Source organism: Cygnus atratus, chromosome 13 (assembly GCF_013377495.2).
Source record: "Cygnus atratus isolate AKBS03 ecotype Queensland, Australia chromosome 13, CAtr_DNAZoo_HiC_assembly, whole genome shotgun sequence".
Taxonomy (NCBI): domain Eukaryota; kingdom Metazoa; phylum Chordata; class Aves; order Anseriformes; family Anatidae; genus Cygnus; species Cygnus atratus.
This window is the reverse complement of record NC_066374.1, coordinates 96647-120956: the sequence shown is the minus strand read 5'-3', so window position 1 is coordinate 120956 and position 24310 is coordinate 96647. Positions and strand designations below refer to the sequence as shown.

At 38.4% G+C, this 24310-nt stretch overlaps 1 protein-coding gene across 2 annotated transcripts; it reads left to right on the top strand.

The window, feature by feature from the left end:
* Positions 1–954: 954 nt before the first annotated feature.
* CUL4B (cullin 4B) lies at positions 955–24310 on the top strand. Of its 2 annotated transcripts, XR_004777884.2 has the most exons (21): positions 955–2126; positions 4664–4779; positions 9085–9188; positions 10111–10180; positions 10671–10744; positions 11684–11846; positions 11941–12030; positions 12301–12383; positions 12969–13036; positions 14146–14264; positions 14813–15005; positions 15281–15385; positions 15691–15801; positions 16542–16627; positions 17489–17596; positions 17778–17891; positions 18462–18567; positions 18642–18814; positions 19333–19485; positions 20660–21110; positions 21967–24310. XR_004777884.2 is itself a non-coding variant. In XM_035541797.2 (20 exons), the coding sequence occupies exons 1-20, from the start codon at positions 1595–1597 to the stop codon at positions 20753–20755; spliced, it is 2664 nt and encodes an 887-aa protein (XP_035397690.1). In that variant the 5' UTR covers positions 955–1594; the 3' UTR covers positions 20756–24310. The 2 variants fall into 2 exon arrangements, 1 of the variants encoding a protein (XP_035397690.1); XM_035541797.2 differs by having other exon boundaries at positions 20660–24310.

Sequence of the window (24310 nt, the reverse complement as noted above, 5' to 3'; positions counted from 1 at the left end):
AGACGCGAATGGTTTTGCTCTTTATGCAGCTGACTGCTATAAAAGCTTACAGACATAGACAGACAACAGCACAATTTCGTTTTAGAGCAATGGAAATATTACCACAGGCATAAAGAAGACAAAAGGTCATCGTTTATGATAACTACTGAGTTATTTTTCCATACCAAAGGAATTAATGAACTTTGCTACAATAGCTGCTAATTGGAACCTAATACAACGGCAATGCAGCTACACAAAGTAAAATCCAGCTGTTTTACGTGGTATCATTTATTCCTATTGTAAAATACAGAGTCAGGAACACACTAATAGTTAAAAAAGGGACAGGAAAGGGCTGTGGTATCCGAGCTCACACACTCACTTGGGCGCAAGCAGGAGCCTGCCGCCCTGACAGGCCGTCCCAACTTGTCTCCCGTGCTCCCCAGAGCAGTCTGACGAGCGCTCTGCCGAGCCAGCATCCCCCGCAGCCGCGCCGGCAGTTTGAAACCCAGCGAAACTCCCCTCGCGGCGCCCCGTCGCCGCCGGAGCCCCCCCAACACCCGGGGCACCCCACAGCGCCCGCCCGCCGGGACGGGCCCGTGAGCGCCCAGAAGAGCCGCACGCGGTAGCTCAGCTCGCGCGGCCACGTTTAAGGACGGGAACTGCGGGTCCCGCCGGGCACGGCCCCCCCCCGCCGCCCCTCAGCGCCGCGGCCCCGCCCCCCGGGGACCGCCTGAGGGAGTCGCGGCCCCGCCCCGCCTCCCGCCCGCTCCCGCCACGCGCGGCCGGCCAGCATGATCACTTCCGGTGGGTCGGAGGGCGGCGGGAGGGCGGCGGGAGCGGACGCGTGGGGGATGCGCTTCGGCGGGGCCGGGCCTACAGGGTCGAGGTGCGGCCTGCGGGGCCGGGGCGGGGCCCGCCGCATCCCCGGGCCGCCCCGCCGCGCTTCCGGGCGTCCCCGCCCCAGCATGCAGAGCGAGCGGATGTGCCGCCATCTTTAGGCTCCCTCTCTGCCGTGTATTGACAATAACAAGCCCCGCGCCGGGCCGCCCGCCCCAGGCAGCGCCAGCAGCCCGCAGAGAGGGGCAGGGGGCAGCCCGAGCGGAGCCGGGCCGCGGGGGAAAGGAGCCGGCCGGGCGGCAGAGCGGGAGAGGGAGGCGCGAGGGGCTGGAGGCCCGGCGTGAGGAGCCGCGCTCAGCCCTCCCCGGGGCTGCTCGGCGGAGAGGAGGCGGTGGGGGAGCGCGAGGCAGAGCTCGGGGAGCAGGCGGCCCGGGGGAGGCGGCGGTGCCGGAGAGAAGGACCGGGAGAAGACGGTGGGCGGCAAGAGGCAGGAGCGGAGACACTCCCCTGAGAAGGGAGTGCCGGCAGGAAAACGGAGGCAAACCGCGAGGAGAAGCGAAGCGATAAAGGAAGGGGCGAGCGGGGAGACAGAGCGATCGCTCCGAGGAAAAAGGCGGCGAAGGAGGGGGAACACGGAAGGACTCCGCTGATAAGAGGAGGAGAGAGGAATTAAAAGACTCCTTGAAGAGACCCCGGAGACTGACCCTAAAACTCTCTCTCTCTCTTTGTCCCATCACAAGGATTTGATGCCCCTCAGCCTGTTCACTTCTGTGTGTTCATGTTTCCCACAGGTTTCTCTTCCCCCAACCCCCCAGCTGCAGCTCAGGAGGTCAGACCTGCCACTGATGGTAATAGCAGCAGCAGCTCCTCCTGCAAGAAGAGAAAGTTAAATAACAGTAGCAACAGCAACTCTGAAAGAGAAGAATTTGATTCTATTTCCTCCTGCTCCTCTTCTCCTTCCAAAACCAACTCCTCCTCATCTTCCGCCGTCATCACCGCCTCCTCGTGCTCCTCCTCAGGGGTTGCCTCCTCCAACCATCACCTCCAGAAGAAGCTGCGCTTTGAGGACTCCTTGGATTTTATTGGACTCGATGTGAAGATGGCTGAAGAGTCTTCTTCCTCCTCCTCTCCTGCTGCCTCTTCTCAACAGCAGCACCAACAGCAGCTCAAAAATAAAAGCCTTTTAATTTCTTCAGTGGCTGTAGGGCACCACGCAAATGGCCTGACCAAAGCTGCCTCCTCTACCGTTTCCAGTTTCGCCAACAGTAAACCTGGGTCTGCTAAGAAATTAGTGATCAAGAACTTTAAAGGTAACAGGCCATAATTCCTCACCACCCGTGCGGAGCTGCCGCTCAGCTCTCTGTTTTGTTTTCAACATGAAAACCGGTTGGCTTTCAAATAGCTCCAGGTTTTACAGGAAATGCTTTTCTGTGGTAAACATTTCTAAACTTACGTGAAGGGGGCAATAATACTTATCATGCATACTTGCCCAGTCATGTACACGTCCTGAGCTATTCTTCCCAGTTTGGGATTATTTTTCAGGCTGCTTTCACGCTGTTGGGGAGAAGGCCTTAACCTGCATGTTAAACAAAATATTTTACTACATAAGAGTGTAAATTGCTTTTGTTAAACTTTTAACGTTTCATGGCCTCTTTTTTTAAATTGGACCTGAATCTATGTCTTGCCCCTATCCATTTTGTCTGTTAGTAGGTTATTCTGCCTGTGCTTAGCTTTAAATGTTGAAACTAAGGTGATTATTGGGCTATTATGGTAGATCTCCTTTCTGCTTCCCCCACTTACATTCAAAGAAGGTAGTTCAGATTTCTGCTGGATGCTTTCCGCACAATATCCTTGCTTCAGCTCTTATTGCTTAGCTTTTTAATGTCTTTTCGCTCTCTGAATGTGCTCTTTTTTCAAGTTTACATTATTTTACAGTTTCCCATCAAACGTGTTTGAGCTTCTCCAGCGTTGTTACTTGAGACCAGCTGAAGCAGGGAGATGAAATTTTCTGCTGCAGTGCTGCATAATATTCTAGTAAACAAAATTACAGTAGGTGTAGACAGCTTAGTTAAAACTCTGTAGTCTTTATCCTATAAAGATGGGTAAATTGTGAGATTTTTTTTTCTTCCTGCCTCTTGCAGTCTTTTACAACAGTCTGATTAAAAACAACTCGAGAAAGAAACTTCTTTTTCCTCATGTGTTTGAGTGTAGGGGTAGAGGGGCTTAAAGATATTAAGATTAAAACTAATTTTGAAATACACAACCGATGCAGATGTGCTGTAGAGATATCCCAGGAGGTAAGGATCAGGATCATTTTAGTCACTGTAGTGTTCCAGTGTAACTTTTTGTTTTGAGGGCCTTGTAATCCTCAAGAATCTTCTCCACCCATTTCCCCTAGTCACGTTGTCATTGTTTAGTTTGGCTGTTTGAAAATTTATACTTGTGATGCATGATGGTGAAAAATAAATGTCACTCTTCTGCTGCATGTACCCTGTTGTTATCTTTAAGGAAAGTCAGCTTTTTCTGTTCAAAATACTAGCTAAGTGTCATAGATTGCATGGTGCTGCAATCCTCATTGCTTAGGAATTGGTATTCTAGTTGCTGGCTTTAAAAGGATGTCTTGAGAAGCTGCCAGCTTTGCTTTTTATTTACTCTCAGATGCTAAACTGAACAATAGTCTTGGCATGCTTTTGTGTGTGATAGCAATAACATCCTTTACAACTTCCCAAAACCCCAAATCTTGGTATTTACTGCTGAGTAGCGTACTCGTTTCTTTCTAGTGAAAGTGGGCAAGTCCTGCTTGTATGAGTTTTCCCTATAGATTCTTACAGCACAGCAATGTTGAGATACTGCCAATACTGTAGGGAAATGTATGAGGAAAAACAAAAACAGAGAAGTGGGGTTGTTTTCCTTTTATTATTTTTTTCAAAAGAAGTCAAAAAGCTTTGTTTTTTTACCTTTGGATTTGCAGAAGTCCATTTGAATAGAGCGAATACTCTGGATCAGTTCCACTTGTTGGTGGCATGGATGTGCATGTGACTTCCTAATGTTTCTCCTCCTCCTGTTTCCATTTGAGAACTTGTGTATTACAACAAAAAGGGTTGTTTTAACTAGCTTGAGAACACACAGTTTTAAAATAGTTACAGTTTTCTGGGTGTGTGACTTGGCTAATGTTTCTCAGCCTTTTTTAAATGGGAGAAACTTAATGGAAAGCATCAAATCTGCAAAGCTTGAGCTGTATGAACATTAAAAGAGGGCTTCACTCACAAATATTCACTGGCCAAACCCATGAGACGTATAAATTGATTAGTTCAAAGTTGGAAGGTTTTCCTTGTGACTATAAAGCCTTACTTTATAATAAAGTATTTCCGTGTATGCGTCTTGGGGTTTCTTTCCAAGTGCTAATACAGAGTAGAATTAATGAACTTGATAAGAAATAATCTATACACAGCTGTTAATCCATCATTTTCAGCTTTTATGTTCAGTTTTTTACTCTTATCTATGATGTTCTTGTACGAAAAGGGAGCGTAATGAAGATGCAGGTCTGTTTTGCTGGGTTTTAGGGTTTCTACCTATTAAGCTGCTCACGTATGACACATTGTGATTTTTATTTTTTAATAAATCACGCATAGAATTTGGGCTACTGATGTTGCGATGTGTATGTGAAGAGTAATGCTGAATTTTTACGATGTGATATCATTTCAAACATAAGGTACTGCTTTTACACTAATGTATAAGTACAACCTAGAGCATCAGCCTATGTCTTCTCTGAGCTATGTCTTTCTGTAAAAGGTAAAATATTTTACTTAATACTTTCTCAAATTCTATAAAATAATTTCTTTTCAAGATAAACCCAAATTGCCCGAAAACTACACAGATGAAACCTGGCAAAAACTGAAAGAGGCTGTAGAAGCTATCCAGAACAGTACTTCAATTAAGTACAATTTAGAGGAGCTCTATCAGGTAAGCGCTTTAAGTACAAGCGGTGGGATGGGGTTTTGGTGATTTGGGTTTTTTATTTAAAACAATTTTGAGACAATGTTAGGAATATGATATTTTGGTTGATATTCTCACTCGAAATCTTTTCATAGAACAGTTTCTCGAATCTGAAATTGATCAATACAAATCTCAGGAGACCTAACATTGAACAAAGCTTTTTTTACTTGCCACAACATAATCCAAGGTGTGGTTTCCCTTGCAACAGTTGACAAGAATTAAATAAGGCAAGGAGCTGTATTTCCTTTACTGTTTGAGGTTTTATGGTGTCGTAGCTGCTAAAGGAGAAATGTGAAATCCTAAGACGTTGGTGTTTAGGTATGAAAAAGATGATTTATATTAAGATATAATCCTTTGTCTCAAGACAGTATCTGTGATTGAGGGTTATAAGTAATTCATTTAAACACTGAAACTTTTCGTTTGCCCCTTAAAAAGTAAATAGAATACCATTGTATTATGTTGGTTTGATTGCAGTTGCTTATCATTGAGCGTTATGTCTTAATTGAGAATTAAAACTCATTTATTTCCAGCAACAGCTTTGATTGCTTTGCCCTAAACGTTTTAGGAAGTGATCACACTCGAACTGCATTTCCTAACATGTTTTTCTGTAAACTCAACTTCTGCTTTTTCAGCTCTTTCTCCTCACCTGCCCCCTCCTAACATCCTAGTGCTTGTGGTTTTAGTGGTGTAGTAGCCATGCTGCTCTAGCTGGGTGTAAGGAAGCACTCTAATTACTCCTAAAGTTTTTATTACCTCGTTGGTTGGTTAGTTTCTCCATGTGTATATATAAATCCTTCTCTGTCTGTTTTTAGTGTTTCTTCTTCCCCATTCCCTCCCCTTTTCAAAAAAAAAAAAAAAGTCCCATTTGGTTATACTTAATTTCTGTGAAAAGTTAGGGAGAAAAATCCTGTTTGCACAAGGTTTGGGGTCAGATTTAGGGAAAGATAAATTGCCATTCCTTGTAGAACCTGGAACCTCACTGGTAGAGTTCCTTGGTCCAGTGCATTTTTGAGGTTATGATAATTCTTTATAATGTTCAATTAATTTAAAAATAGCTTTTTCTAACAGTTGGTCAAGATGATATGTGGTGTTGTTAAAGTAACTACAGTATTGTTAATTCTGCAAAACCTGATGAAATTAATAAATTACAATACACTATATTGGCTGGTATTTTAAATAATTCACTGTAGACTGAACAGCAGAGCAAATAACAGTTAATCAAGTACTTGAGGATATTCAAGATTGTTTAAAGATGCAAAGTTGTATTGAAAACTTTGCCTCTGCTACAAAATCAGCAATGAAAAATTTCTGTTCAGTTTTACCACAGCCTTGCTTTTTAATGGCGTTTATGCTCAGAAAACAAAAGGATAAGATTTTTTTCTAAATCTGTGTTAACATTATAATAATGTAGCTAGGTTTTAAGAGAATAGAGTGCAGTCTAGTATGAAATCTTTGTATTCTTTTTATAAATCTAATAATGTCTTCATTTAAAAATAAGAATAGCAATCAGCGTTTTTAAATGCTTACTTAACTAATGTCGTTTCTGAACAGCTGTTTGGTAAATGGATCTGGTTCCAAATATGCCTTGGCAGACACCATTATCCAAGCACAGAGGGGAATTGCAAAATAACATGCAAAAGTTCTTGCCACACACTTCCAAGATAACATACTTGATAATTGAGTTAAATTTGAATTTGGTTTAACTGTTGTCTGTGTTGGAAAACCTCTCTGAGCAAACATTTTGAGGCTTTATTTCTTTGTGGGCCATAACTTTATTACTTATGTTGTTCCCCACCCACCCCAGCAAGAGAAATAATACACATCTGTGGTCAGCTGAAGTGCTACAGAGTTGACAGCTTCTTTATCAAAACAAGTTTCCTTCTTGTAGTACCAGGAAGAAATCATCTAGGTCTTTGGTACTAGATCCATTGTTAATTTTCCTTTTCTAATCAATCACAGATGTAAGTACTTCTGGGAAGTTCTGTTGTTCTCTCATCAGAGCCCTTTCCAGTTTTTTTCCTAACAGAGACCCTGGTGTGGATGCTGCAATTAAAAATAAAAAAAATGTTACAGAAAAGAAGTACAACACTTTGCTTTCAGGTGTTCTGACCATCCTTAAGACACTGATGTCCTGGCCAAAAAGTTGTATTCCACTAATTCTGAACAAAGCAATTTTTTGAACTGTAGCTCCTAAAGTTACCAGGAATTTTCTCTCTATAACACAACTATTGTTTTGTAGCACCAGTAGTTAAATTTGCTGCACATAACATTGCAATATTGTTTTGCTCCACAGAGCAAATCTTAAAGTTTTGTTTGTGTCCTTGGAATGTTTGCCCTCTTAAAAATCAACATAATAACGCCAGTAAGTTGAGCAGAATTCACGAACTAAAACATTATTACAGATGTTCTCAATGAGGATGCAGAAGCTTTGTACCTGTTGTTCAAGCACTCAGATTCTAGCACATACTTGGTGTTTAACATCTAGGAATTTCTGATACACAGATGGAAAAGCACAGCTTTACATGAGCTGTTGAGATGGGGGAGCTGACCGGTAGTTTTTACTGATGAAGTACAGCGAAATGGCTGCTGGTGTCAGGCTGCTAGTTAGAAGTGAGGCTAAGTGGGATTATGCAGGTGACTAACAAGTCGACAGCATTTGTCTTTCTAGCTCTGTTTCTTCTCCAAAATAAGTGGGAGAAGTCTGTTTATTGCACTTACTACAGGTCTAATCAACCTCTCTAAACTTGGTGTTTAAAGAACTATGAAGTAGATTATCTCCTCCTATTGCATCTTTGTATTTGTTTGGGTTTTCTTAAGTGTTAAGGCTGAGAGTTGAATTTTACTGCGATTTCCAGCTATTAAGATCTGTATACTTTCATGTCTGTGTATGGTGACAATCAATTTCTGGCTTTCCTAATCGTGACTCAGATGTCACATACCTGGTTTGTATTTGTGTAGATCAGTGTTCAGAGATGCTGCTTTAGTGTTAATTGGTGTACTCACTCTCTTGCTGTACCTGTCTTTTTATGACAATAAGCTTATGCAGGTTTAGTTTTCTTTTTTGGTTGTGTTGGCTGGGGTTTTGTTTTGTTTTGATTCAACCTCTCTGTCATAGAGCCCACATTACCAGTAGTGCAGTTGCAAGCAAGCTGGTGCTTCCACCCCAGGAACGATGACTGGTTTAGCTGTTTTGATTATTGCTGTGCTTGCAGTGATGGCTGTTAACTGTGAGAAGCTGATGGCTTCTATGTGGACTGTCAGGAAGTATTTGGGGATGTGGGGACTTCAGTGTAATGGAATAGGGATGCTCTGTACACATCTCAACTGTTTTCACTGCCTGGCTGCCCATGGTTGCTGGGGAGCAAACTTGATTTTCCAGTACTTTGTTCCTATGAGTTGGTTGTACTGGCAACTAAAGCACTTTCCATTAAGGAAACAAATAAGATCAGGAAGCATTGGTTGAAAGCCATATGTGTTTTTCCTTTCTTGCTTGTACAGATGTTTTCCAGAATATATACACATTGTGACTTTGTCTCTCAAGGAGTTAGAATTGCTCTGTTTCTTGCTAAATCTGGGCAATAGGCATACATTTTGGAAAAGTCTTCATTGTGCTTATGGACTGTAGAATGCTTGTTTCCGTGATCAGTCTCCTAAGACAAGTCCTCATTAAACTCTTCGCTTCTTGCTATGAAGCACAGGCACAAATCTTGTCGTACTTGATTGTGATCTAGAACGTTTGCCACTGTAAACACCTGGAATGTAGTTATACTACCAAAAATTGTGCAGGATTCAAACTAAATATAGCCAATGGGTAAAGGGACGCACGCACACTTAGTTTTGTGGGTAAGGGGAATTTTAATCAAGGAAAGGACAAGCAGTGTGTTTTTTTTTTTAACCAATATTGGTGTGACTTGCAGAGCATGGCAGTTGATAAAATGAGGACCTTAGTGTCTGCTTTGAAGTATGAAACCCAGCTAGCTGCTTGAATGTACTAAACCAACATCCTTGTTCTTTGTGTTCCTTATTAGCTATCGACACTCCAGCTGAAATTAATAAGCCCTCATGTTCTAAGCTGTTCAGGGCATGGCTCTCATTTTGTCTCATATTGCTGTTAGTGTCATGTCTCTCTCTTGCATGCAGCTGTTAAGTGTTACAATTAAAAGCAGGTAACTTTTGAATGAGAAGCAGAAGAATTCCACATCTCTTTCTTTCCTTGTAAAACCACGTCAGACTATAAGCAGACTGCTTAGTATCTGTTTCTCTTTACTTCAGGCTGTTGAAAATCTCTGCTCCTACAAGATTTCTGCAAACTTGTACAAGCAGTTGAGACAGATCTGTGAAGACCACATTAAAGCACAAATTCACCAATTCAGAGAATATCCTTTTTATTAAGCTGTTGACAAGCCAGAATGTTTTTACCTGCCAGTGTGTGGCGATCGATTTCTTTCACTAGTTCGTGACATTAGGCCATGGTGATTTGAATTCCTGTTTTTTGCATAACTGGGTCTGTTTCCATTTTTTTGGGGACCTCACAAAGAACACTGCTAGGTCCTTTATCTGTAATCATGTGATAACTTCATGAGAAAATGTTCTTGGTATTTATGACATGTTTTGACATCTTGGAGAAGCTCATAAAGTAAGGCTTAAAAACGGCTGTGTTGGCTGCATCAAGTACCAAACCTGCTGTGCTTGGGTAAACAGAAAAATTTTGGAACTAGTTCCTTTTTTTCTATTTGGAAAAGTGCTAGTGGTTTGGAAATGTACGATGGTACCAGTTCTGAGGATCAAAATGGTGTATCTAGAAAAGTTTGGAGTTGCATCAGAATGAGATCTTGTAAAGTGGATGTTAATTAGTACCAGAATTACCCTGTGAACTGAGTACAAGTCAAAATTTGCAAACAAAGTTTTTCTCTTAAGGTTCTCTCTTAACATGACCTGAAATTACAGAATCTATGTAGTGGCAGGCTGTTAGACACATTGTGAATTGTTGGGTTTTGAGGTTTGCTTGTTTCCCATGCAAGCCCCTGCCAGGATGGAGCATTGGACAAAGCATTCAGAAGTGTATTTCCTTTTTTTTAAATAGTTCAAATTGTTTTGGTTTGTCATTATTGAGAACGCTTTGTTTACACCAGGACCCTCATTAAAACTAAACAAGTTGGAAGAAATTAAGTGGTCTTGTTTGGGAGTAGGTGAGTTCGTTGTGCTGTATGTTAAGTGTCTTTCAAATAAAACAAAATGCTGGTTCATTTCGCCGTTAGTGCTGCCTGTTAATCATAATTTTCTTAATGATTTCTTCATGGATTCATTGGATAGTGTTCTTTTTCTAAAGAAAATAGACAAATGCTGGCAAGACCACTGCAGACAAATGGTAAGTGTTTTTTTTCCTTTTAAAGAAAAACAGTTCACTAGTCCAGCTGATACTTTACTTAATTCTGTTCCTTTACAAACACACTGTGCTTCTGAAATGTTGTCTTAAATTTAATAAGGCTTCTTTGTGAAATGCAACTGTATCTGGTACGTTAGAAATTAAGCCTTGAAAATAACGTAGTATATTTTTTTTTAACACATTGGTCTGACCCTGGGGCTGGGTGGGGGTACACCACTTCTGAACAGCTGTTTTTATGCAACCTTTTTTCTGTTCATACCTGTTATGAAAGGAGCTATTTTTTTTTTCTAGAGAAAAATGCTAAATGTTTACTGAGCAGCTCACCGTAATTGGAGGAGTGTTTTAAATACATAACAAAGCACTGCCTAAAGCCTGTCACTGGGATTTTTTTGTTGTTGTTGAGCATAATTTGTTTTGCTCTTCAGTTTTAAGAGTAAAATGATTGTGGCTTTTTTTCTTCTTCTCATACCAGATTATGATTAGAAGTATCTTTTTGTTCTTGGATCGAACTTACGTACTTCAGAATTCAATGCTGCCATCTATTTGGTAAGGGTACAAAGGATAAAATTGTGAGGGGACTATTTAAATTATCCCATGTTATCTTATTAGCTGCGTTCTAGTGACCTGTAAATTAGATGGTGAATATGTACCTGCTTATTGCAAAGGGAGGTCACATTTTTAATGTACTTACCATGAATTGTAGGATTCTTCTAGAACTGTGATAGCAAATCTCAGCTAAATATATATCAGCCACCAGTTTGCACAGTAAAAGGAGAGGACATGTTCAACAACTGAAGTGCCAGGGTTTGGGTTGTCCACTTATTGCCTTTAGTAATGTAACAGTAACATGCATAGTATTTGAAGTTCTTTGAACATTTTTGAAGGGGAAAAGTTACCTAAAAATAAGAGCAAGTAGTTTTCGTATGAACACAACTCCTCCTTCCCCAGCCCGATTTTAGTCATTAGCAAATGCCCTACAGTGCCTTTGCCATACAACATTTGGCTCTTCACTAGGTGCTAAGCTACCTGGATTACTTTGCCACAGAGATCCTTCTCTTTCAAATCACTGAGATCTTCTGATGTCTGCCTAACACACTTAGATCAGTAAGTGGTGGACTAAAAGGAATATTGTCCAACAGTTTAAACTTGGAATTGGGGCCCAGAATGGCATTCTCCTTTCCTAGTTGAAAGCTATTGTTTATTTAGTTTCAATCAGCCTGTCAACTGAAAAATACTGCAAAAGTTAGGGGGTTATTTAAAAAAAACATGTTGGTCTTTAAAATCTGTAACTTACAGTTGGTGCTTTGTCATGGCTTATTTTAATATGTATGTGCTTGTTCATCATGAGTGATTTGGGGACAAAGGAGTGAGGAATTCAGAGAATGCAAGTAATTTATTGGGCTCTGTTTGATCTAGATCAAATTTTAATAATATTTGGGGCTGATTCTTATGCGATATATTAAATAGTTTTTATTTTCTTTTTAGGGATATGGGGCTAGAATTGTTCAGAACTCATATAATAAGTGATCAGAAGGTTCAGAACAAAACTATTGATGGCATTCTTCTACTGATTGAGAGGGAAAGAAACGGTGAGGCTATTGATAGGAGCTTACTGCGAAGCCTTTTAAGCATGCTTTCTGACTTGCAGGTGAGTAAGCTTGTTTCAGCTTTCAACCAATAAACCAGCTTATTCTTATTTAGTGCTCATTAAGCTTTACCCTGGATTGTTGTTATTTCCCTAGATATATCAAGATTCTTTTGAACATAGATTCTTGGAAGAGACTAACCGCTTGTATGCAGCAGAGGGCCAGAGGCTTATGCAGGAAAGAGAGGTAGTTTGAATTTTCAATTATTTTTTTATGCCTAATGACGGAACACTTCTCAAGGAGAGGAACTATTCTGTTGCATTAAATAGTGTACTGGGCAATAATGTGCCTTGTATGTTTTATAGTACTCTGAGAAAGCAAATTCAGATGAGGCTTCCTTCATTCACAGTGTAATGATTTGTGCTTTAAACTGGAGCTGCTGGAGCTGTCAGCCAGCATTGTCATTTTTTTCTCTTTTGATTTTTAAAACATACAAAACTACTCTGGCATTTTCAGGTTCCAGAATATCTTCACCATGTCAACAAGCGCTTGGAAGAAGAAGCAGACAGGATAATCACTTACTTAGATCAGAGTACACAGTAAGCGTAATCTCTCTTTGCTTTGTATCATTAGTGGTTTGGCTCTTTTGTTGAGAGCCATCTAATAGGTACAGTTTATTTCAGTTATTAAACTATCATCAAATGCTTTTCATTTCCCAAAATTCTTTGGTTATGATGAAGTACTGTCTTGGTTCACACAGCTGATAGCCTTTTCTTGTAAGTCACTATTTTGACGTAAACATTGTTGGGCATCTCTATTTAGAAATACAGGCTGCCACTCCCCGTCTAAACATCTTCCTGAAATGCAAATAATCAGCTGTCATACTACCTGAAAAAAAATAGGACAGAGGATAGAGAATTCTCAAGTAAAAGGCTCTTAATATTTACATGTTCTTAATGGGGTGTGGAAAATTGACTAATTTTACTCTTCAGTCTTTTCTACTTAGAGTCAGGATTTCTTCAAAATCAGGTCGAAAAAAGGACAAATGTGTATACTCATTTTACATCTTTGGCCACAGATAATTAGAGCACTCCCAATGCTGATAGTAGTTAGTGTAATCTCAAAATAATTAAAACTGTCAATACTGGGAAAAGGAAAAGTAATTCTAAACATTTTTTCTATAGGAAGCCACTAATTGCAACTGTAGAAAAGCAACTTCTAGGTGAACATTTAACAGCCATTCTTCAGAAAGGTAATCTTTCTTCTTTATAGAAATGTTTCTAATTACTGCTTCGGGGCTTTCAATTCCTCTGCTGAAAAAGAAAGTGACAGATTCAAGTGCTGGGGGATGACACAAGCTACATCATTCTTTAATGCCCTTTGCTACTCAGTTCATGAAATAGCACTGAGCATTTTGCAAGAGGGCAAGTACCATTCTCCTTGTCAGAGGTAAGAAGCCACAGTGGTGTCTTCAGATACATAACAAAGCAAAATGAAAACTAGAATAGGGGACTCTTCAGCTCAATGTGTTGAGTAGCATTCCGAAGACTTAGAGGTAAGGGAAAAGCCTTTGAATTCTGGCTGCACCAGAAAAGAGAAACACTGATTGCTTGCTGTTCGTAAAATAAAGCTGGCTTTTTTATTTAAAAAATAAAAAAAATGAAAAGTGAAATTTGAGCAGTGATGTACATTAACCTCAGCTCTTCAACAGTCTCTGTGGAGTTAGTGACCATTTGTTACTCTGAGGGATAGCCTGGAGATAAATATGGGTGTAGCAAAAGTTGGATAATAAAATGATCAAATTCTTATCTGTTTTGTCCACAATCTGGCTAGTATGTGAGCATCTTCCTGCACATCTGGAACAGACTGTTTATTGAGAGGAGTATCAGGTTTGCAATATTTACCCATGTACTTTTTAGAACCTTGCTCTAGAGTGTCAGGCCTTCTGCCAGAAAGTTAAAAAAGCGGAAGGTGAAGATATTTCTTGAAGTTGCTTCCTTCAAACATCTGTAAAATGCATTTTTTTCAGCTGGAATTGAGACTTAGAGCTCTGTATTGCCAGGGGACCTTTCCTTCTGATCAGTAGAGCATAGACCTCTCAAATTTTTAGGGCAGAGTAGAGCAGAAGTAAGCAAAGCTGTTGTGATTAACATGTTGTGTAAAGTAGCCTAAGAACCAGTCCAGATAGCTCTTCTACATTTCACCGGATTTCTGTTAAATCGGGTAGCATTCCAATTAAAAAAACCTAACAGATTGATAAGAAATGCTAGTATTGAAGAGGTCCCTTACTGTAGTAATATGCTGTGCTCTCTGGGGATCACTGTATGTTTTCAGTTTTTACTGAAATTCTCTCATTTGCAGGTTTAAACCACCTTCTTGATGAAAATCGAATTCAAGACCTGTCTCTTCTGTATCAGTTATTTAGTCGTGTGAGAGGTGGAGTGCAAGTTCTCTTACAACACTGGATTGAGTACATAAAGGTACCATTTCTAGAATTCTGGTATTGATGGGGTTTTATACACAGATACTTAAGTCGTCTCTAAAAACTATTGCATTTTTGTAAGAAATATTTGCTTATAAGCATCTAATGAACAGCCTTTGAAACTCTACTGGGACAAGTACAGTAACTGTTCAGGTCTTATTGAAGAAAATAGCAAATTGTTCAACTGAATTATTGAACTCCAAATAAATTTGCAGTTACCTTGTTTATAGCTAGTTGTGGGAGACAACTATATTTTTTCCAATGTGTTTTGATAATGACAAAACATTTGTATCATCTCCCTTCTGAAATTTCTTGTCAGAAAAAAGTTCTAAATTTGTTTATCTATTGACAGTTTGGTTTTGAATCAACATACACGGTCTGAGAATGACGACGTATAATTCCTTTATGATGCTGTTACTTCTGTTGTGTTAGTGGAACTAATAGGAATATCAAAACCAAAACATTACAAAGATAACTTAAGTTTTAAAAGTGTTTTCATTTAAATTCATTGTTCAGACTAATTGAAAGACATGTTTTATTTTTCAGGCATTTGGTAGCACAATAGTAATTAATCCAGAAAAAGACAAAACCATGGTCCAAGAACTGCTTGATTTTAAAGATAAAGTTGACCATATTATTGATGTTTGCTTTCTCAAGAATGAGAAGTTTGTAAATGCCATGAAAGAAGCCTTTGAAACATTCATTAATAAAAGACCAAATAAGCCAGCTGAACTCATAGGTATTTTCATTTGGTCTCTTCCTATGTGAGAATTTGGGTGGGGGGACAGAAGGGGGTTGCTGATGCAGCTTAAACAGATGTGGTGTGATACGGAATTGTGTGTTGAGATACAACATACACTACATCCTCAAATTGTGGTATCTTCTGCGCCTTGTTATGCAGGTGATTTAAACAATTTAGATTTTAACAATATTAAATTTAAAAACAAGTACATCTTTGTTTCCATTGTGATACTAGGCATATGATAAACTTGTTATACCTTAACATTCTTTTAGCTAAATATGTAGATTCAAAGCTCCGTGCAGGCAACAAAGAAGCTACCGATGAAGAACTTGAAAAAATGCTGGATAAAATTATGATCATATTTAGATTCATATATGGTAAGTGATGTTTTTGTGTGTGGATACAGTTGTTTAATCAGCAACATAAAAGTACTTTGAATTCACTTCTGCAATCTTTCTACATTTTTAAGCATTCATTCTCTGTACATGCAGTTTGCTGGTGCAGTGCTGTTTAACTAGTATTTATTAAAATGCCTGTAATGAGACCTGACTCCAACTCTGTTTAAATCTTAACGTGAAGGTCCTTGCTAGCTTTACTGAATTTTGAATTGGGCCCCTTAATATCAGTAATGTTTAAAAGCTCCCAATGACTTGTGATCACTGTAAAATCTCATCTGTTCCAGGAAAAGATGTGTTTGAGGCCTTTTATAAAAAAGATCTAGCGAAGAGGCTATTAGTTGGGAAGAGTGCATCAGTTGATGCTGAAAAATCTATGCTTTCCAAACTCAAACATGGTAAATATCTCTCCCTTTTCCAGCTTCCTTTTGAAAACAGTCATTTTAATGAGACCTCCCAGAAGTGCTGTTTGTATTTCATGCTTTACATGAGGCCAAAAATCTTTGCATGCAATTCTTGAGTGATTGGTGTTTTTTGGGGAGAATCATTTGCTTTTATTTTAGTAACTATAGCAGAAATAGCCAAAACCCAGCAGTTTAAAGTTCACTGTGTCTTGTGGCCTGTGGGATAGAGTTGATGTTCCCTGCAGAATAAATTAGTGATGTGTTCAGAGAACTTGAGGGTGACTTTTCCTCTTGTAATTTACTCTGTATAAGGTCTGAACCATGAAGCTGCCAGTTAGCAGTCTTGTAGTCTGGTCTTCATTGCTTCGTAGTATGGCTTCTTTGGGTGGTAGGAGCAAGATTTTTAGAGCTCAGTGCTGTTCCACCATCAAGAGAGGGTTTGGTAGGCAGCTCATTAAGATCAAAGTCTGAGTGACAAGCTGCTGGTGGATTCCTAGGAAGAATAGTCATGTCCACACGGGGGAAAAAAATAGGTAGCAAAATAGCTGCCACATTAAAAACACTTTTCCCCCTCTTGTTTATAACCTTATTATGTTTCATAATTAAGTCCGGGTCTTTATTTGCTGAACATCTACTGAAATAGGTGGTCTTGCTTCAAAGTGCATTCTAATACTTACAATAAATACTCTATGTTGTTGATCTTTTTTTAAAGAATGAAATTTTCTTTTTTATAGAATGTGGAGCTGCTTTCACCAGCAAACTTGAAGGAATGTTTAAAGATATGGAGCTTTCAAAAGACATAATGATACAATTTAAACAGGTAATGCTGGAAAGTCTGCCATGGCTCCTTCACTTGCTTGGTTTGTGAATGAGTTATTTTCAAAAAGGCTAATAAGAGAGTGCAGGATGTCTTCAGTTGTAAACATTTCTCTTGTAATTGATTTAAACTCCTTTTGAATTATTCTAGTTGTCTGTAATGTTCTTTCACTACAGAGAAAAGGGCTTTGTTAGTGATCACTTTCAAAGGGAGTGGGTAAAAGCCCTCACTGAAAATCAGTGAGTTTTCTTAATTTGTTTCTCTACTTTTAGAAAAAAATGCTGCATTTATTAGTTGTTTTCCTGGAACAAGAAGCTTTAAACAAAAAAAAAAAAGGAAAGAAAAGAAAACAATAAAAGGAGAATTGTAAACTTCTAAAACATTTCAACACCAGTTAGTAGCACTATATTCTGATGGGACTGGCTCATAAATTTAGTCATTTAGGCAAGTAACGATGCTTCTCAGACAATGCTTTTGGACATCAATTACAGCAGTCCTGCAACTGTTTGACTACAAGTGAAGTGCAACTTAATTTCTTCAATTGATGTATCTTACATGAATTGTGGTGTGAAGATGTACCTAGTTATAAGTACATCTAGTTATAGGATATAACTAGGTACATCTTCACATCAGCTTGCTAAAGCACTTCTTTTGCTGTTTTTTTCCTGAAAAACACCTTTAAAACACCTGAAAGTGCTTTTTCTTATCCTAATTTTCTTTTATGTAGCTCACATTTTACATAACAAAGGCATCACAAGGTTACTTGCCTTGTGTGCTCTAATGTCTGCTCTAGGTAGCTTTTCAGTTCTACCTGAAATGTGTTTAATAAACACTCGTGTATTTCAATTTGTTTTCTTTCTGCAGTATATGCAAAATCAGAATGTACCTGGCAACATTGAACTAACAGTGAATATCTTGACTATGGGTTATTGGCCAACTTATGTGCCTATGGAGGTCCACCTACCCCCAGAGGTAATGAATAGAGAGTCATGTTACACCAAATAGCAGCCTAATAGTAATGCATCTTGATATCAACTGCAACTTGGTTTTATCATCAACTGCTACGTAGTTTGATTGTGGAGTACGAAGGGATGCTTTTAAAGTAGAAATTGTGTATTGGTATGTGCTTTTTTTGTTTTTCTTCCATTTTTAGATGGTAAAACTGCAGGAGATTTTCAAGACCTTTTATTTAGGAAAACACAGTGGTAGGAAACTTCAGTGGCAATCAACACTAGGTCACTGTGTACTAAAAGCAGAATTTAAAGAGGTGAGTCTCTTGTTTCTCTTATTTGTGTTGCTTTGTCAGTTCCAAAATGTCAGTTTTAGAGGGCTTCTATTTCCCTTCAGCATTTCTTCATGGTCATGAATATATTTCAAGAAAATTTATCTTGGAATCCAGGAATGTTACCAGTTAGTTGTATTTTTCATAACAATGTTAATGATAAAACAGGAAATATCAAACATGGTTATTGCAAAGATCTTATGGTTGCTGATGCTGTATTTTTAACTAATGCATGTGTTACACTTTGGATTAGAGGTCTTTCAAACTGTGATTTTAAGCGCTTAATGGATTTGAATTTGTCTCAAGTAGATGTATACCTTAGCAAATTTGGTATTTGTTAGTCTAACCTTCTAACCTCTATCTTATTCTGCATTTCATAGTAAAAACAAAAGGTGACCAGTAACTTTTATTCTTTTATATTCCCTAATGAATAAAGGAGCAACTGCATCCTTTAAGTGAAATAATTGATATAGAATTGACATAGAACAGTGACTTGATCGTTTTTTCTCCCCCGAAAAAACACCCTACTGATGTCTGTTGTTTTCCCCGTGACAGGGGAAGAAAGAACTTCAGGTCTCCTTGTTCCAGACACTGGTGCTGCTCATGTTTAATGAAGGAGAGGAGTTCAGTTTAGAGGAGATAAAGCAAGCCACTGGGATAGGTTGGTGTTGAAAACAACTGAGTACTTCCAAGTGTTCTTGACTAAAAATACTAAACAACTTGTTTCTGCTATAGAGGATGGAGAGCTGAGAAGGACACTTCAGTCTCTGGCTTGTGGCAAAGCCAGAGTACTGACTAAAAGCCCCAAAGGAAAAGACGTTGAAGACGGTGATAAATTCACATGCAATGATGATTTCAGACATAAGCTCTTCAGGATAAAAATCAACCAAATTCAGATGAAAGAAACGGTATTTTTGTTGTTTGATTGTTTTTTTGTTTTGTTTTTAATGCTCTGGGGTTTTGATTCTTGGTTAGGTATCTTGTTGCCTGCCCATTTACAAGCTTTTTTCCCTCTCAGTTGTAACGTACATACTGGTATCTGTGTGAAACATGCACGTATATTTTGGATGTTAGCACAAACATAGCAATGAGGATTTAAATGTGAGCTTCCAGACTAACTTAGATACCAGTGATGCTCTATAAATGAGGTTGATTAGCAAAAGTTCCAATTAGTAACTGTTCTTTTTCACACTTAATCATTCTCTAGGGCTTTACTCATTTGTGAACATAGAAACCAATTCAGTGAATTTACCATCCCTTTTGCAAGTTCTTCTTAAGAGCAGAGTTTCGTCTTTAAAGGATTTATGTCAAATATATGACAGTAAACCTTTTATTGTCATAAACTAAGAATTGTCCTAGATATGAAGATGAATTGATTCAACAGTTCTAGTATTCTCTTTAAAACTCTTTTAAATGGATCCATTAGGTAGAGGAACAGGCAAGCACTACAGAGAGAGTATTCCAGGACCGGCAATACCAGATTGACGCCGCAATTGTACGAATCATGAAGATGCGCAAAACGTTGAGTCATAACTTGCTTGTGTCAGAGGTCTACAACCAGCTTAAATTCCCAGTAAAGGTGTAGTACTGATTTTTTTCTCTAAAAATGTGTTACTGCTTGTTACATTCCTTGGCCTGTCCTCAGTTAAACAGTGTTTCTGTCTAAAATGTGCCTTTTTTTTAACTGTTAGGAGAGACAAATAGTTAATTTCAGAAATTTTTTTAAGTGCCAGTTGCATTCATTCATTTATCTGAATATTGCCTCTGGCTTTTGGTAAGTTAATAAAACATATTAATAATGGTTCTCAGAACTGTGAGTTTGCTAGTACTGATTGGAAGCTAAGCTGTCTTTGTTTACACACGGATGTTCTTGCATTGCTTATGTCTTCTGGCAATGCTGTTTTAGGGGTGAGAGAAAAATGGTTCAGATATGCAGAAGTGTTTTTGATTCTTGACTTAATTTGATTGATAATTTTTAATAAATTAGTAGCCAATAAATGTACAATGTTTTTTCTAGACAGATTATATTAGCTGATATATACAAATATCTATGGAATGAAAATTAGGTATTGGTGAATGTCTCAAAGCTAAAGCAGCCCACAGTTGCAATATATGAATGAATAGCTTATTGTGTACAAATGCCAAATGGATTTTCAAATAGACAGTGATGTATCTGTGTTTGAGTTCAAATATACAGTGCGTTCTATCAATGGGAATTTAAAATTAAAGGTATTGCCATGTTACTTTGTTTTGTTAACATGTTAAGCTACTGCAGGCCTGTAAGTTTTACATAAACTGTAGCTGAGCTTGCTTTTCCCCACTCCTCCATCTTGAGACGTTTGATATAAGTTCTTCACTGAACAAAGTCATAGAGCACCCAAACTCTTGCAAAACTTATTTGCATCAAGATAAAATGACTTACACCATCTAGGTAAAAGTCACAAATAAAACCGCTTTGGTATGAAATGTATGAATTGCAGTTGTTCATAGTAGAGTTCAGTTTAAACAGCAGCAGATATCTTTCCCTGCTGTAAAAAAACTATGCTTAGTTGCGAGTAACAAGCTAATTTTGTAACTTTCTCTTCAGTCAGTTATACACTGAAAATTTAAGAATCTTTAATGCTCTAAGGGATTTAAGTGATGATATTTGTTTCCTTAGTCATTTTGAACAGCATGGTATTTGGCTTATGTAGAAAGAGTTAGAGAAACATTGACCACAAAATCATAATACTGACATCTGCTTTATTTTACAGCCTGCTGACCTTAAGAAGAGAATAGAATCCTTAATTGACAGGGACTACATGGAAAGAGATAAAGAAAACCCAAATCAGTACAACTATATTGCATAAACATATGTTGGCCTTTGTTTTACTGCACACTTGGTGTCATACGCAATTGCCAGTGGATAAACTAGCCTGTTGATCCTGTTAATTGACTTTTTATACTACCGATGACTGAATGAAAGCAGTGTAATGGAGAAGTATAGTAAAGTGGACGACTTCTTTCAGTGGTTAACATGCCCATTTAAAGAGTACTATTTACATTTTAAGAAGAATGCTGTTGAACTCTTTGCATGTTATTTAGTAAGATGTGCAGAAAGCTGCAAGAAAGTATCTGGTCTCCGTGATTCCATTTGTCTCTGGGTCTGAAGAGGAGTCCCTTGATAAGACAGATGTCTTTCACGCCTTTAAATGGAAACAGAAGGTTAGTTAATGTAAGAAAATAGCCTTTAAAATGCTTAAACTGCATGCAAACTTTTAATTTACTGTACAGAATGCATTTCAGTTAGCAACATACCATTGATCTGATTGATACCCACACCTGGATTTTTCTCGAGGGAGGGGAAATGGGGAATAAGCCAAGCTATGCTTATTGCTGATCTAGTGGAATATATTCTTGGTTGCAATTAAGATAAAAATGATACCAATATAAAATGATGTATAAAGTTTGCAGTGTGGGCATATATATTATATATACAAATACCAGTCTTAAATAACTGCTACAACAAAACAAGTTCAGGTTTATATTTATATGGCTTGCCTGTAAGACTTGGTGTTCACCTTCGGGAATTTTAAGCATAAAACAGCCATAATGGAAACAAAAGTGACAGTTTTTACTAGTCATGGGTAGGAGGCCTTCACCTCTTGACAGCAATACTCTACAAAAGAGAATCTATTTAAAGGTATTTATGAAAAGCCACACTGTTCTTGTGGTACAGCTATAAGAACAAAAGTTACAAACTAATTTTAATACTTGTTTTGCTTTGCAACATTCTGAACTTGAACAAACCTCAAGGTTTAGACAGGGTGCTTACAAGACTGCCCTGCTTTGGATTGCTTTAACTTAAAGCTTTAAGAACTCAGCCCTAGATGTGGCAGGCCTCCTAGAACCCAGAAGCCTACCTCTCATACAGAAAGATAGTTAAGTATTGCTACGAGGCATCTAAAACATTTTCTTAGATGACCAGAAAGCATTCTTTGCATCTTGATAAGACATGGGAGAATTAAGTCACTTGAATGTAGAGCTTTTTTCAACAGAATGCGTTTTTTTATTGCTATAGCAGTGTATGCCAGGAATACATGGGGAAAAAAAAGTGTCAGCAGAAAAGGTAACTCCTCCACATAACAGTTCTTCCTTACCCAGCCAAGCTTTAGACCTACAATCAGCTGTGTTGCAAGGTACAGTGAAAAACCTCATCTTCTTTCAGGCACTGATAGTCCTGGAGAATACCAGATATTTCTTGAAAGCAAGATGTTACTTTTTTTAGTGACAGTGTAACTTAGCTATCTAGGATCTATAACTTTTTATCACTGTGATACCACATTCAGGGGTGTGTATGTGTGAGAGAGGGAGTGCGTGCGTGTCTGTTTTGCATTTGACACATCCCATCCTTGCTGCTTTTTTGGTCCATTGTTTAATTCCATGTTTTCTCCAGCTGTGTTTTGCTCAAGCTCTTTTGTATGCAGTCCTCAGTTGTCAGATGAAGCAGATGATTGTTGTTTTTTTCTCCCACTAAATTATTTGCTGTCACCCTCCACTAACTGTCATACAGCTCCTTATATGATCTGCAGAAAATGTACCTTATCTTCTGACACTATTGCAGCATAACTTCTGGTAGGCATCCAGGACCACCCTTGCCTCTGTAAGAAATGCTAATACAATTATTTGGTAAGCAACTAGAAGATTGCTCCAGCAAACAGAGGCAAATCTTTAAGTATTAGTTCAAATAGACATCCACTGGGGAGGAAAACATGTCATCCCGCCCCCCCCACCCCCCCAAAAAAAAAAAATCTGTATTTTCCATTCAGTGTTCCTTTTTCTTGTATGTGTTTTGTATCTTTAGCCAATAAAAGATTCTTTTTAAAAAGGTGTTTGGAGAAGGAGCATAAAACTTCTCTCTTTGTGAGACAGGAGATGATGAAATCTACGTTGAACTGGTTCCATTCAATCAGTTGTAGCAAATCAAACACCACCACATGTTAAAAACGTCTGCACTGGTAAAATCCTCCCTCATCAGACAAGTGTGTTGCATTCAGTCAAACCAACCAGAAAGGTACAAAGGCTTAATTAATTTTTATCCCATCCTTTTCAGTAACTTAAATGCAAAAATTAGTACGTAGAAAAATGTCCTCAACTCTCATGAGACTTCCATGATCTGAGGCAGACCCTGAGTGGCAGCCTAGTTAAAGCAACCCGAAGAATGGATTTTGAGAATACTGGCTAGGCTGAGCAAAGGGGTGAGAGAGGGGAGGGGAGAAGGCTTCTCATTCTTGGATCTTCACGGCTTTTCCCCAAGAACTTGTTCATCTCTTCTGCTAAGGTCTCACTCATTCCTGGTTAATGACAAAGCTGCAGCCAAGATTTCTTGTCCAGCCGTATAACTCTACAACTTCTTGCTGGGATCATGTGCCTGCCTATTGAGCCATATATATCTCTATATGAAAAAAAAAAAATAGGAGTGGGCTTGGACCACAGTTCATCTGGCTATAACACAGCTTGTCTGTTTGGACACACATTTTTAATCTTGACTCTTGCATGCAGTTTATAGCACCTTGTTCATAAGAAATTGCAGTTTATTCTTAGAAATATATATTTTAGGTTTTTTAATCTTTATACCCATAAATGGACTATTTTTTTGTCTTGGCTGGTTTAAAAAGTGACCATTTTGTTTAAATGCTGTAATTGCAAATGTGTTGTAAACATTGTTTTGTTCTATAGTTTACACAAAGGTGCCAAAGTAAATAGTTAATAAAAAAAAAAAGAAAAAAAAACTAGCAAATTGTTAAGTTGCTTTAGCCGTGCTTCATATTTTGGTCTCTGCTCTTCTTTTTTTTATCAGTCAGGCTTTTGTTTTTTTCCTAAGCATATCATTTGCCCTAATGTCTTTTTCTTTTTTTAAAGAAACAAAAGTGCATCTAATGAAATGTTCAGATACCACTTTGGTTTTTCTAGTGATTTCATACAGTAGGAATAATATTTTCTTTGAAAAGTTACACTAAAATTGTAAGAGTACAGCAGCATTCAAAAATGTAATATACTTTTTGTATAACAGTTCTTCAGAATATGTCTGGAGTGGGGAAAAAAAAAAACTAACCCTGTTACTTTTCAGAAGCCTCTTCACTCGGCTGCCAGAACTTAAAAAAAAAAAAAAAAAAAGTGCTTTTTCACTGCATCAAAAAGTTATAGTTTATGCAGACTTGCAAACAGGGCATGTGTCATCATTGCATCCTTCGATGCAAAAAGCAGCAAAACCTTTTTAATGTTTCATAACAAGTCTGATATGGATACAGAGAGTCTTTCTTAAAGTTGGTAAATAATGTAAATACATGTCCTTTCAGAGAGTGAGTCTGTTATCTAGGTATTTTGTGTCATTTAATAAATATTAAACAGTTCGTGTTGATAAA

Coding starts and splice junctions, on each gene's coding strand:
- CUL4B (XM_035541797.2), top strand. CDS start 1,595: ATGTTTCCCACAGGTTTCTCTTCCCCCAACCCCCCAGCTGCAGCTCAG. Junction 4,780..9,084: donor ATTTAGAGGAGCTCTATCAG/GTAAGCGCTTTA, acceptor TCTTTACTTCAG/GCTGTTGAAAATCTCTGCTC. Junction 15,386..15,690: donor CATATTTAGATTCATATATG/GTAAGTGATGTT, acceptor CATCTGTTCCAG/GAAAAGATGTGTTTGAGGCC.